At 41.4% G+C, this 13,507-nt stretch overlaps 1 protein-coding gene across 1 annotated transcript in view; it reads right to left on the bottom strand.

Annotated features, from left to right (window-relative positions):
* LOC127190153 (phospholipid-transporting ATPase ABCA3-like) overlaps positions 1-13,507 on the bottom strand; it is a 121,608-nt gene that overhangs the window by 14,464 nt on the left and 93,637 nt on the right. The window contains exons 23-28 of the mRNA XM_051147175.1: positions 7,029-7,216; positions 5,883-6,008; positions 5,469-5,663; positions 2,207-2,394; positions 1,686-1,856; positions 1,130-1,320 (exon numbers count right to left, since the gene is read on the bottom strand). Coding sequence (XP_051003132.1) covers positions 1,130-1,320; positions 1,686-1,856; positions 2,207-2,394; positions 5,469-5,663; positions 5,883-6,008; positions 7,029-7,216 — 1,059 coding nt within the window. The remainder of the gene's footprint in view (positions 1-1,129; positions 1,321-1,685; positions 1,857-2,206; positions 2,395-5,468; positions 5,664-5,882; positions 6,009-7,028; positions 7,217-13,507) is intronic.

The following is a 13,507-nucleotide window of genomic DNA, read 5'->3' as shown; positions in this document are numbered from 1 at the left end:
CACCCTGTCCCTTCCCTAACTTTCATTTGTCACTGTGTTCCATCACAGGAATAGAAACCCAAACTAAGGCAGAACCCATACTCAGCACTGCTTGGGTGATCGAGAACCAGAGACTAGATAGATAGCCCTGAGACCTAGAGTAAAAGCAAATACTATTGTCTTAAAAAAAAGTTAAGATTAAGATAAAATGACTTGTAATGACATTTTGGAACAGCCATAGATCAGTGCCTGGCTCAGACATCATCATAGAAGCTTCCTCCTGCAGCAGATGAGACTAATACAGAGACCCTCAGCCAGACATTATGCAGAGAGTGAGAGACCTTGGAACACTCAGCCCTAAATGGGATGTCTTCATCAAATCCATCGCCCACTCCCCTCCCCCAGCACTCAGGAAACTCTGCAGAAGAGGAGGTGGAAAAACTGTGATAGCCAAAGAGGAATGAGGCCCTCTGAATTAAGCGAACAAGGCTCATATGAATTCACAGAGACTGAGGCAGCAAGCACAGGGCCTGCAATGGTCTGCACCAGGTTCTCTGTGTTTATATATTATGGCTTCCAGTTAATATTTTTATGGGACTCCTGAATATTTTAAAGAGTGGGTCTCTAATTTTTTTCTTTCTCTTGGGGCTCTTTTACCTCTGATGATTTGTCAAGTCCAATTTTGATGTGACGGGTATTGTTTTATCTTTTATTTTGTTATGTTTTGTTGTTATCTCTTAAAATCCATTTCTTTTCTCATGAGAGACAGAAAGGAGTAGATTTGGATGGGAGAGGAGGTGGGGGGAGGACTTGGAGAGTAAAGGGGGAGGAAGACTGCAATCAGAATGTATTATATGAGAAACGAATCTATTTTCTATAAAAGGGAAACTAAAAAAGAAATAAAAATAAATTCTACATATTAATGCATATGAACAACTTTAGCTTATTGATTCTTTCAAGGAGCTAGTGAGCACCTCTGCTATTTGGTGAAAAGTTCTTAGCATCAGGAATAAATTCATAGAAGTTATTAAAATGAGCTCAGTATAAGGGTTCAATAAATATGAGCAATTCAGTGAAAATTATAGTTGAAAACATGTAGCAGAACAGTGAACATGACTTAATAGTCATAAACCCATCACTCCTATGTTACCTGGAAAAGTTGTTTTAATGAAGTTTTTGAACTCTGTTACTTTATCTTCATCCTTAGCAGTACTGATCTTTACTGTTAGAGTGTATACATGACCAAACCTCTTTCTGACATGCTGAGGGCTGCCCAGGCATGTAAACTTGCCTTTCACCATGATGGCCAGCCTAGAACACAGGGCCTCACATTCTTCCATTCTAGGAGGAAAAAGATAATATGCCTGAGGAGACTCAGAATAAATCCAAACAGCTAGCATTGGACATCTTAGAACTGGAAGCCTTGGCATTACAGAGGATCACTACTAAGGCTATATCTGGGAGGACACTTGGAAATTTAAAGCAGTACACACCTAAATCTTCATTAAGTTACCCAGCTAGTATTTTCTCAGTTGATTCCATCAGTCAACTGAGCTCTCTCACTTAGCATGTTCCTCCACAGTTGCTTCTCTGTAATTCCTATGTTTAGGTAAGTTTACTGACTCACAGTCCTGGTCAAAATTAATTCCATCCTATACCCATTGCAGCTCCTTCTAGTTTCCAACAAAGCCTCCGATGGCTCTTACCTGTGAGAAGTTATGATGATAGCTTTACCAGTCTTACAGACCCATGTAACTGTGTCCCAGAGCAGATGCTGAGCTACTGGGTCCATGCCAGTGGATGGCTCATCCAGGAAGACAACGGAAGACTTTCCCATTAGGGCAATAGCCATGCTTAGCCTACGTTTGTTTACGCCACTCCATAATATGAAGAAGAAAGAGTAATATATGTTATTAATTTGTAGGATCGTTTGTACATTTAGGATGCTGTGGTAAGACTCAAAATTGATGGTTCAAGTGTGTGTGTGTGTGTGTGTGTGTGTGTGTGTGTGTCTATGGAGATATAGGAACTCTTTTTAGTGCAAATATTGTTCAGATATGTAAAAGGCTAAGTGGAACATGTTGTTTTCCTGAAGTTCGTGCCTTGGCAGAGTGCTAGGTTATTTCATAGTCACTGCCAGAGAGGTAGAAGTGGACTTTGTGGGCATTCATTCCAAACAGCAGGGGCACAAGACAGGTCACTTAATAGCAACTATACAATGTCTCACCTGTATGTGTGGATAAACTGGTCAGCAATGTGTTCCACATGCACTGAATGCAGAAAGGCTTCCGCATACTCGTTAATGTCTGGCTCTGGGACCCCCCACAGACTAGCGTACATGATTAGCAATTCCCGGCCCGTCATGTGGTTCAGCACAGATTCAGACTGCGGACAGTAACCAATTCTTGACCTAATCTGAATCCAAAAGGGTAATTATGAGAAGTAGATTCACTTCCATGGAGTATAAATCTCATAGGGATGAGGTATAAGATGTGAAGCTGTCTAACTCTCGCTACTAAGAAAGTTTGACGCCCCTACAACTCCCACTAGGAATGGTTTCTTCTTCTGTCTTCAGCATCTTTATAGATCAGATTCAATGGTGTAATTTAAGGCATCAATATCACTAGCTGGAATTTCAATATATATTATACACATATATTGTACATTACTACTATGTGCCCCAAATAGGCCTTTGTTAGATGAAATTGCCCAATCAAACCCTTGTTTGAGTGTTTAAGAGAGAGCTAGCTATGTTAATACACTAATTAAAGTATTTTTTATAGAAATGTATTTTGTTTATAAAGCTTTGCCACACAATCTTGAGCAGTTTGAGTTTCTTCTTAACCCTCTGTGTTATCCTGACTCCATCTTTGCCAAAATCCCCAAGTTACTTGCTTTTTAGTTCTTTCTTTGATCCACCTGAATCGTCTTCACCTAAATAGAATTAACATGAGATAGAATGTATTTTGAAGATGAAAGAATAAACTAGTCAGCATGTGTATGTGTACACTCATTCTGTTTTGTTGTTTCAAGACAGGGTTTCTCTGTATAACCTTGACTGCCCTGATCTCGCTTTGCAGACCCGGCTGGCCTCAAACTCACAGAGATTACCTGCCTTTGCCTCCCAAATGCTTGGATTCAGTCACTCAAACAGAAAAAATATAGAAAAATGAAGAGGCCACAGGACCTAGATCTGGGGTACCAGATAAAAGGGATGAACACAGAGAAACAGACCCAGGAGGGAAGCAGAAAATCCAGGAAATGTGTACTTTTTTGAGTGTCTCTGAAGTGAATAATTCTAAGAAACTAATAAGGGAAATGCTAACAATAAAGAAATGTATAAAGGATATATTGTTTATAGGAATACACATTACTTAAGAATAGATTGTTTACAGGAAAGGAAGCTGGTATCTTTTAAATATTTCCTGGAGTTATATAATTTCATTCATAAGAACAGAAAAATTTCTCAAATGACATTTTTAAGAATAGACCACACTAAAAAATTGAAAAGGATGGGTCAAATAATCAGAGAAATAGACACTGTCATATACTGCCACTGTGCATATTCATCTAGATACCCAGGGAAAGCAAGCTGGTGAGCTTGAACAGACAGTGCACAGTACATAGCCATATCTATGTAGAATGAAACAGACCTTTGCAGGTGTTTGTATAATGATAAAATGGTTACTGTTTTATGCACCCGGAAAAGAAAGGAGCAAAGTTAGGCACAAGAAGGACTGACCCTTGCTAGTGTACACACTTAGATTGTTTTCATTTATGCCTTAGGTGAATACCTTCTTTGTTCAGTTTGTGTTGCTATATACTTTTTAGACTCCCTGTGCTTCCCTGAGGTGAGTAGGCTCTAGTTGCTAATGGTTATGGCCCTGGCTTGGTTATCTGCACAACCTGGCTTGTCTATGTGTCACTCCACTGTACCAGGCTTCAGAGAAATCCACTGGACCCTTTACAGGTTGAAAATACCCAAGATCACCAGTCAAATTTCTTTTTTGAAGATTCTTTCTTTTCTTTTCTTTGTTAGCTACTCCATTTATTCTTAATTAATTAACTAACTTTACATCTTAATCAGAGCCTCCCCCTCCTCTCCTCAGTCCCACCCTCCCTCTTCCCTCTATCCCCCTTCCCTACCTCTCAGAAAAGTAGAACCCCTGCCCAATCCACCCCAACACTTCAAATCACATCAAGCTGAGCACATCTTCTTCCCCTGTGGCCTGGCAAGGCAGCCCCACCCGAGGAAAGAGATCAAGAAACATACGATGGAGCCCTTGTCAGAGACAGCCCCTACTTCCCTTACTATGGGACCCACATGAAGACCAAGCTGCCCATCAGGCACATGTCTGTAGGGGACCTAGGTCCAGTACATGCGTGGCCCAGTGATTGTTAATTCGTGTTATTTTGATGTTGGTGGTAGGTGTGTGTGTGTGTGTGTGTGTGTGTGTGTGTGTGTGTGTGTGTGTGTGTGTGCGCACTTCCTGCTTAGGCATATCAAGTTTTAGTAGGACTGGGGCATCTTCTACTGAGGCTAGGCACTGGCCATCCAGTTAAGGGAAAGGGATCCAAAGGCAGGCAATAGAGTCAGAGACAGCGCCTGCTCCTGCTGTTAGAGGTCCTACGTGGGGATGAAGCTGTACCTCTGCTACCTATGTGTAGGAGTCTAGGTCCATCCCATGCTTGCTTTCTAGAGGAAGGACTGAAAGAGCCAGATAGGTCAAAGACACCACAAGAGAACCTACAGAATCAACTAGCCTAGGGCTCACAGGGACTGAAAATTTATTTCCTATCTGGCTTGATAAAATTTTATCTACCTTTTCCCTTTAACTCTCCAGTTTTCATGATTTCTTCTCCAGTGCCTTTATTCAGTATTTCAGTGTTGGTAACCAACTAAAGTAAGCTCATCTACTTTTGTAGTTTAAATTTCACCTGTACTTTGGTAAATCCCAAATTCATACCGCTTTCCTATCATGGGTTTGTACTATCCATTGTATGTTCCCACTAAGACGTATTATAGATGCCTCAAGATCCACATGCCCTCTAAACACAGTCTTTCAAGACATTTACTATCTTGGTGCCTGGCACCTTCACCTTCAGAAGTTCAACATAGGGCACCATTTTCATTTCTTTATTTCTTTAAAACCTACATCCAAATATAGTTGAGTACTTTCAATCTTTTCTATTTATTATAACAATTCTTTTCTAATCAGTTATATTTCAAATTCTATGTCAGAGCAGGTTAAATGCGATAGCTGTTCTCTGTGATTTCAGTTCAGGCTATTTGTAGACATTTTCTCTCTTTCACGGGAAGGGATATGTTCCTTCTCTCAAACTCAGTGTGACAGTGGCATGGAGCCTGTCAGTTCTGAGGGGTGAGGACTGATGTACCGGGGTCCTTCACTTCCCTGCCCTGTTCCTTAGCAATTCACTTGGCTGTCTGCTTCATCAAGACACTAGGTCATTGGTAAGAAGTTAAATACCTTTCCTGGGTTTTTAGTGACACGGTTGCCATCAATATATGCAGTTCCAGAGGTGATAGTCTCGACTCCGGCCAGCATCTTGAATGTAGTAGTCTTTCCAGCTCCATTTAATCCAAGCAATCCAAAGCACTCCGACTTCTTGACTACAAGGGAGATATTTCTCACAGCCTTGACAACAGGAAACTTAAAATAAATCTGAGAAAGTTAAAAAAAAAACTCACAATGTACTGAGACACTGGTCATTGGTCAACCACAGCTATTATTTCGGACTCCTAAAGCTAACCTACTGTGATATGAGAGCACTTTTCCTTCCAGCTCTCTGCAGAACTTCAGTGAACTAGTATAGCCACTGGTAAATTCCAGGCAGGGAAAATACTTAAAACCCCAAGACAGCTAGGCAGTAAATGACATTACCTTTGTAACTTCATTAAGGACCAGTGGGGTATTCTGTGATCCAAGCAGCAGTGTGAAGACTTTGCTTCTTTCTTTTCTTATGTCTTCATCCTCGTCTTCTATGGTTCTCTGGTGAGATACTACCCCCTGTATTTTCAAAGCAAGGAGTCCACATGTGGACATGTTATAGAGAATTAGATTAAGCCAGCTGCTTTAAGAAAGCTAACCTGTGGATATAATCTATAGGATATGAGGAAACACTTGAACAGTTTCTAAGACCTTTTCTAGCTGCTTCCTGAACTCTCACATGCAGACATACTTCTGGCTGGCTCTACTTTAGAAGTGTATGGCAGCTGTGAGAGTCAAAGACACAAGTCTATGAAATGACTACTATAAGAATTTTGTAAGAGCCAGGGGCAGTGGAGGCCTACAAGCAAACAGTCACTTCTGGATACAGCAGGGAAGGTGCACACTCTCACAGCAGTTGGGATAGCATGCAGGAGGCCTGCACAAGCTCAAGCCTGACAAAACCCCAGCATGGGAGGTGGGCACAAAATCGCATCTCTAGTCGAAGAGCTATTGGTCACTGATAGCTGCTGGGGGAAGGAGAATTAACTTTCTTTAAGGACATGAACCACCTTTAAAGAGTAGGATGACCACACTCCAGTGGAAGGCTACACAACCAAGAATATTTGGGCAATACAAACTGGACCCAGTGGGTTTAAAAATAAAAAGAGGACATAAAGTTGGGTGTGCGTGGAATAGGGGCTGGATCTGTAAGGAGGTGAGGAAAGGAGGGAATATGGTAAAAATATAATCATGAAAATTTCAAAGAATAAAAGATTATTTATATCGTTATAGAGAACAACATACTCTTACTAGCATAAAGGCAATTATTTCAGTTGTAGTTAACACAGGAAAAATGACTTATTTCTTAGAAGACAGAGGATTTAAAAGTTTGTACTAAACTTAAACCAAGTATAAGCATACCTCAATGAGTCAAAATCTATTTTAGTATAATCAAATAATATGTGTGTGTGTGTGTGTGTGTGTGTGTGTGTGTGTGTGTGTGTGTAAAATGGAAGTGAGAAAATGTAAATTTGTATTTTCTGGCCAAAAGGTAGTTGCTTTCTTTAAGTTATATTTAAAGTCCAATTAGTTACTTACTTTCCTGCCTTTTTTGAGTTTATTGTAGAAATAAAAAATAATGTTACGAAAGACAAAGTTCTTCAGGCTCCAGGAAACAGTCTCCAAGGTTAAAAGCAAGAGGAGAAAAACCAAGCCCATGGTAGCCAGTGTGATCAGGAACTTTCCAATCCCACGCTCTCCAAAGCCATACACATTGTTCTGAGTATCTACAGAAACAAGAGACACAGTTGCCGTACTTTAAGAACTGGCGCACCATCTAAAAAGGTGTCGCAGAGCAAGACATGCTTTCGGTTTTTGAGACACCTGATGTGACTAAGACTGGCCTCTGCCATGCTGTGTGCTTGGGGATGATCTGAAATCCTTGACCTTCATTCTACCCTCCAAGTCCTGGGCTCAAAGGCATGAACCTGCTCAAAATGAATTTTAAATTAGGTTTAAGAAATATAGGAGTTGGGATTTGATCCAAGATGGCAGCGAGCAGTGTGGACCGTGTTTGGAAGCTCCAGTGAACAATTCAGGGAATTGCGCAGATTTCTGAGCCAGGAACACTGAGGTCCCCACACCATGGCAGCAGGAGTGCATCACGGTTCGGAGGGACCAGGGTGCGGAGGACCTGCGTGTCCCTGCACACGGGAAGAGCGCTGATTTTCTTGGATTGGAGCAGCAGCAGCAGAGGCAGCAGCAGCAGCGGCACCAGCGTCAGCAGCGGCGGTGGCTGAGGTTTGCAGCTCAGAGCCTTCCGGTGGAGGTGATTGGTGTAGTGGCCGTTGGGAGCTGCTGCGGGAGAGGGGACTCTGGGCAAGATTTGGGTCACGCGGTGCCTTGAGACCCAAACTGGACTCGGGGGACAGTTCAGCCCCAGAGTCCAGGGTTGAGCTCAGTGCGCAGTGCTGTGGAGATGCTGGCTCAGCTCAGCAAGCAGTTCTGCCTGAGGTGCTAGCTCAGCCCAGCCACAGCTCCCCTGCTGTGACACAGGCTGGGTAGCACTCAGTTCTACCCAAGGCGCTAGCGCAGCTCAGCCACAGCTCCTCTGCTGTGATGAAGGCTGGGCCAAGTGCTCAGTTCCACCCGAGGCGCTAGCTCAGCTCAATGAGCAGTTCTGCCCAAGACACTAGCTCAGCTCAGCGTGCAGTTCTGGGGCACTGATGTAGGCAGAGGTCAGCATGCAGATTTGGCCCAGAGTATCTAGCTGGACATGCTGGGCAGATTGGGCCCAGAGACTCTAGCTGAGCTTTGCGCACAGGCTCAGCGGCCCTGAGACTCTGGCTGGACTGTCCACGCAGTTTACTCCGGGCTGAATTCAGCACATAGTGTGGGCCCAGAATCTCTGGCTGAGCTCGGTGCACAATTCCGCTCCGGAGACTTGGGTGGGGCTCGGCGTGCAGTTTGGGGCCAGAGTCGCTAACTGTGCTTGGCAGACAGATTGGGCCCAGAGACTCTAGCTGAGCTTTTGGCACAGTCCCGGCTCTAAGATTGTGGTTGGACACAGTGTGCAGTTTGAATCTAGAATTCCTGGCTGAGCTTGGTGGACGGTTCTGGCCCTGAGTCTATAACTGACGACAGCATGCACTTTGGGCCAAAAGCCCCTAGCTGAGCTTGGTGCGCAGTCTCAGCCCAAAAATTGTGGCTGGACTCTGCATGCATTTTGGGGCCAGAGTCCCTAGGAGAGCTCAGTGCGTGGATTGGGCTAAGAGTCCCTAGCTGAGCTCGGCAGATGATTCGGGCCATGAGAATCTAGCTGAGCTCGGCATGTGGTTCAGGCTCAGTGTCCCTGGATGGACTTGGCAGGGGACCCAGAAGGCTGTGGATACCTTGGCCTGACCCAATGCTCATTCAGAGACCCAGAACGATTGCAGGACTCAGAGTACAGGGGAGCTGAGGATCACTGGCTGTGAGAGTCCAAAACGACAGGGCTAGCCTCCTGCCATCCACACCAGTGAAGCATCAGAGCTTTCAGCCTAGGGAAATCATGAGAAAACAAGTGAATCTAGCATCAGACTCCCTCCACCCAACTCTGGAAGCTACCCAACAAAAACAGAGTTGGCAAGATGTCTAAAGGACAGCATAAAAGCGTACACAAAAAAACCCCCAAAAAACCTGGCGTCTTCAGTTTCTAGCTATCCCAAAGAAAACAACCCAGAGAACTCAAATACAACAGAAATACAAGAAAATGACCTCAAATCCTTAGTAATGAGGATGATAATGGAGGAAACAAATAAAATTCATAATCAAATGCAGGAAGACGCAGCCAAACAGGTGAGAGACATAAAAGAAGCACATAGAGTGGAACTGGAAAATTTTCAGGAAAATGCAAACAACCAGATGAAAGAAATAAAGAAAACGGTTCAAGCTCTGAAGACCTATAAAGAGGCAATGGAAGAAACTCAGGAATATACAAACAATCAGATGAAAGAAATAAAAAAAATCAGTTCAAGATCTGAAGATGAAAATGGATTCAATGATAAACACACAGACAAAAAAAAAAAAAAAAAAAAAAAAGAGAACATGAGACCTCAGAGAAGAAGGCGAGCAACACAGAGGTGAGCTTCTCTAACAGAATCCAAGAGATGGAAGAACGAATCTCGGGGCTAGAAGATACAATCACAGATCTTGAAGTAACCATTAAAGAAAATGCCAAATCTGAAAAATTCCTGACACAAAACATCCAAGAAATTAAGGAGACCATAAAAGAAGAAATCTGAGGATAATAGGCATTGAAGAAAGAGAAGATATCAGACTCCAAGGCCCAGAAACTATTCTCAACAAAATCATAGAAGAAAATTTCCCCAATCTAAAGAAAGAAATGCCTATAAACATACAAGAGGCCTACAGAACACCAAATAGAATTGACCAGAAAAGAAAAACCACCCGTCATATACTAATCAAAACACAAAACATACAGAACAAAGAAGAAATATGAAAAGCTGCAAGGGAGAAGGGCCAAATAACATTTAATGGCAAACCTATCAGAATAACACCCGACTTCTCAGCAGAGACCTTAAAAGCCAGAAGGGCCTGGACAGAGATCCTGCAAACCCTAAGAGACCACAGATGCCAGGCCAGACTACTTTACCCAGCAAAACTATCAATAACCATTGATGGAGAAAACAAAATATTCCAGGACAAAAACAAATTCAAACAGTACCTATCCACAAATCCAGCTTTACAGAAGGTACTAGAAGGAAAACTCCATCCCAAAGGGTCAAGCTACAACCAAAACTACTCAAGAAATAGATAACTATCCCATGGCAAAAACACAACTACACAAACGCTCAACTTGAAACAACATCAAAATTAAGACTCTTAACAGTCACTGGTCATTAATATCTCTCAACATCAATGGTCTCAATTCTCCAATAAAAAGACACAGACTAACTGAATGGGTGCATAAACAAGATCCAACATTCTTCTGCATTCAAGAAACACATCTCACCCATAATGATAGGCATTACCTCAGGGTAAAAGGTTGGAAAAAAATATTCCAAGCAAATGGTCACAAGAAGCAAGCAGGCGTAGCCATTTTAGTATCGAACAAAATAGACTTTCAACCAAAATTAATCAAAAGGGATGAGGAAGGACACTTCATACTCATCAAAGGTAAAGTCAACCAAGATGACATCACAATTCTGAACATCTATGCTCCCAATACAAGGGCACCCACATTTGTAAAAGATCTGCTAAAAAAGCTTAAACCACACATTGATCCCCACACAATAATAGTGGGAGACTTCAACACCCCACTCTCACTGAAGGATAAGTCATTGAAACAGAAACTAAGCTGAGAAATAGCATCATTAACCAATGCCATGGGTCAAATGGATCTAACAGATATCTATAGAACCTTTCACCCAAACAAGAAAGAATATACCCTCTTCTCTGTACCCCATGGAACCTTCTCCAAAATTGATCACATCGTAGGTCACAAAGCAAGCCTCAACAGATACAAGAGGATTGAAATAATACCTTGTATCCTATCAGATCACCATGCTTTTAGGCTGCTATTTAACAACAAGAGAAATAACAAAAAGCCTACACATACGTGGAAACCAAACAACTCTCTGCTAAATGACACCTGGGTCTGGGAAGAAATAAAGAAAGAAATCAAGGAGTTTCTGAAATTCAATGAAAATGAAAGAACAACATACCCAAATTTGTGGGATACATTGAAAGCAGTGCTAAGAGAAAAATTCATAGCAGTAAGTACGTTTAAAAAGAAATTGGAAACATTGCACATAAGCATCTTAACAACACAACTGGAAGCACTAGAAAAAAAAAAGAAGCAGAAACACCCAAAAGGAGTAGATATCTGGAAAAAATCAAACTCAAGACTGAAATTAACAAATTAGAAACTAAGAAACAGTCCAAAGAATCAACAAAACCAAGATCTGGTTCTTTGAGAAAATCAACAAGATAGACTGTTAGCTAAACTAACTAAAAGGCAGAGAGACAGTATTGAAATCAACAAATTCAGAAATGAAAAGGGAGACATAACAACAGACAGTGAAGAAATACAAAGAATCATAAGATCCTACTTTGAAGGCATATATGCCACAAAATTAGAAAATCTAAGGGAAATGGATGATTTCTTGATCAATTTCACTTGCCAAAGTTGAGTGAAGAACAGATAAACAAGCTAAATAGTCCCATTTCCCCTACAGAAATTGAAGCAATCATTGATAATCTCCGAAGCAAAAAAAGCCCAGGGCCAGATGGTTTAAGTGCAGAATTCTACCAACCTTCAAGGGCGAGCTAATACCGATACTCTTCAAGCTACTCCAAAAGATAGAAATGGATGGAACATTACCAAATTCATTTTATGAGGCCATAGTCTCATTGATACCTAAACTTCACAAAGACTCAAAAAAGAAAGAGAATTTCAGAACAATTTCTCTTATGAACATCGATGCAAAAATACTAAATAAAATTTGCTCAACCATGTTCATAGCAGCCTTATTCATAATAGCCAGAACATGGAAACAGCCTAAGTGTCCCTCAGTAGAAGAATGGATAAAGAAATTGTGGTACATATACACTATGGAATACTACTCAGCTATTAAAAACAAGGAATTCCCGAAATTTGTGGACAAATGGATTGAGCTAGAAATGATCATAATGAGTGAGTTAACCCAGAAGCAGAAAGACTCAAGTGGTATATACTCACTTATATCTGCATACTAACCCAAGGGGCATGTCCCAGGAAAGCCTTCACTTGCCAGGAAACTGAGACAGAGGGGAGGACATCCTATTGGGACTCTAGATGAGAGAAGCATGGCAGAATAGCAAAGTAGAAGGATCCAGAGGGTCCTAGAAACCTACAAGTACAACCCTATGATAGGCAGATTTGGGCCACGGGTCCCACTCAAATTAAGGCACCAGCCAAGGACAATACCGGCGGTAAACTTTAAACCCCTACCCAGATCTAACCAATGGGCAGAACATTCTCCACAGTTGAGTGGAGAGTGGGGTATGACTTTCACACGTACTCTGGTGCCTCATATTTGACCATGTCCCCTGCAGGGGGAGACCTGGTGGCACTCAGAGGAAGGATAGCAGGTTACCCAGAAGAGACTTGATACCCTATGAGCATATACAGGGGGAGGTAATCCCCCTCAGGAACAGTCATAGGGGAGGGGAATAAGGGGAAAATGGGAGAGAGGGAAGAATGGGAGGATACAAGGGATGGGATAACCATTGAGATGTAACAAGAATAAATTAATAATAATAAAAGAAGTATAGGAGTCAGAAAATAAGTAGCTGTCTTGTTATGTGATCTTCTTGATATGGTTATTTATAGTTGTTATAAAAGTTGATCTTTTATTTATTTTCCATCTAGCTTTTCTGTTTTCCTTTTTTGCACTCAGATATAGCCAGTGCTCTACCTCCAAACTGCCCCTGGCCCTTTCACCAGTGTTAGGTAGATGATCTTACCATACATTTGACCTTATTCTCTATGTATCTTTTCACACAAAACAAAACAAAACAAAACAAAACAAAAAACCTCAGAGCCCTTTGAAGCTCAAAGTCTTCTATTTTTATGAGATCATTTCTTTACTTTTTTGTGCTTTTTGTGTCACATTCACTAAACTCAACCTCACGTAAAGATTTTATCTTTATATTTAGTTCGTATATTTAGATGACTCATACACAAAGAGTTAAATTTTGTGTGTGGTATGCAAGGAAGATCCACATTCACATTTTCCCATATGGATATTTAATTTTTAGTGCCCTTTGTTAACAGACTCTTCTATTTTGTTTTTTCTTGAAAATTGAAATGACCACACACTCATATTTTTAACTTGTGGACTCTCCTATTCTCTGAATCACTTCATCCAAATTCCTACCCCCAGGATCTTTTGTAGTCTATGAAAGCCAGGAAATGGCCCCTTTTTAACATTTTAAAGCAATGGTTTATAGTTTTCAATGTAGAATCTTTGGCTATATGTATTCCCAGTTAGGGTATTTTTGATGTTAATGTATATTGTTTTATCTTTTTAGAC

The sequence above is a fragment of the Acomys russatus genome, chromosome 5 (assembly GCF_903995435.1).
Source record: "Acomys russatus chromosome 5, mAcoRus1.1, whole genome shotgun sequence".
NCBI classification, from domain to species: Eukaryota; Metazoa; Chordata; class Mammalia; order Rodentia; family Muridae; genus Acomys; species Acomys russatus.
This window is presented reverse-complemented; position numbering and strand designations above follow the sequence as displayed.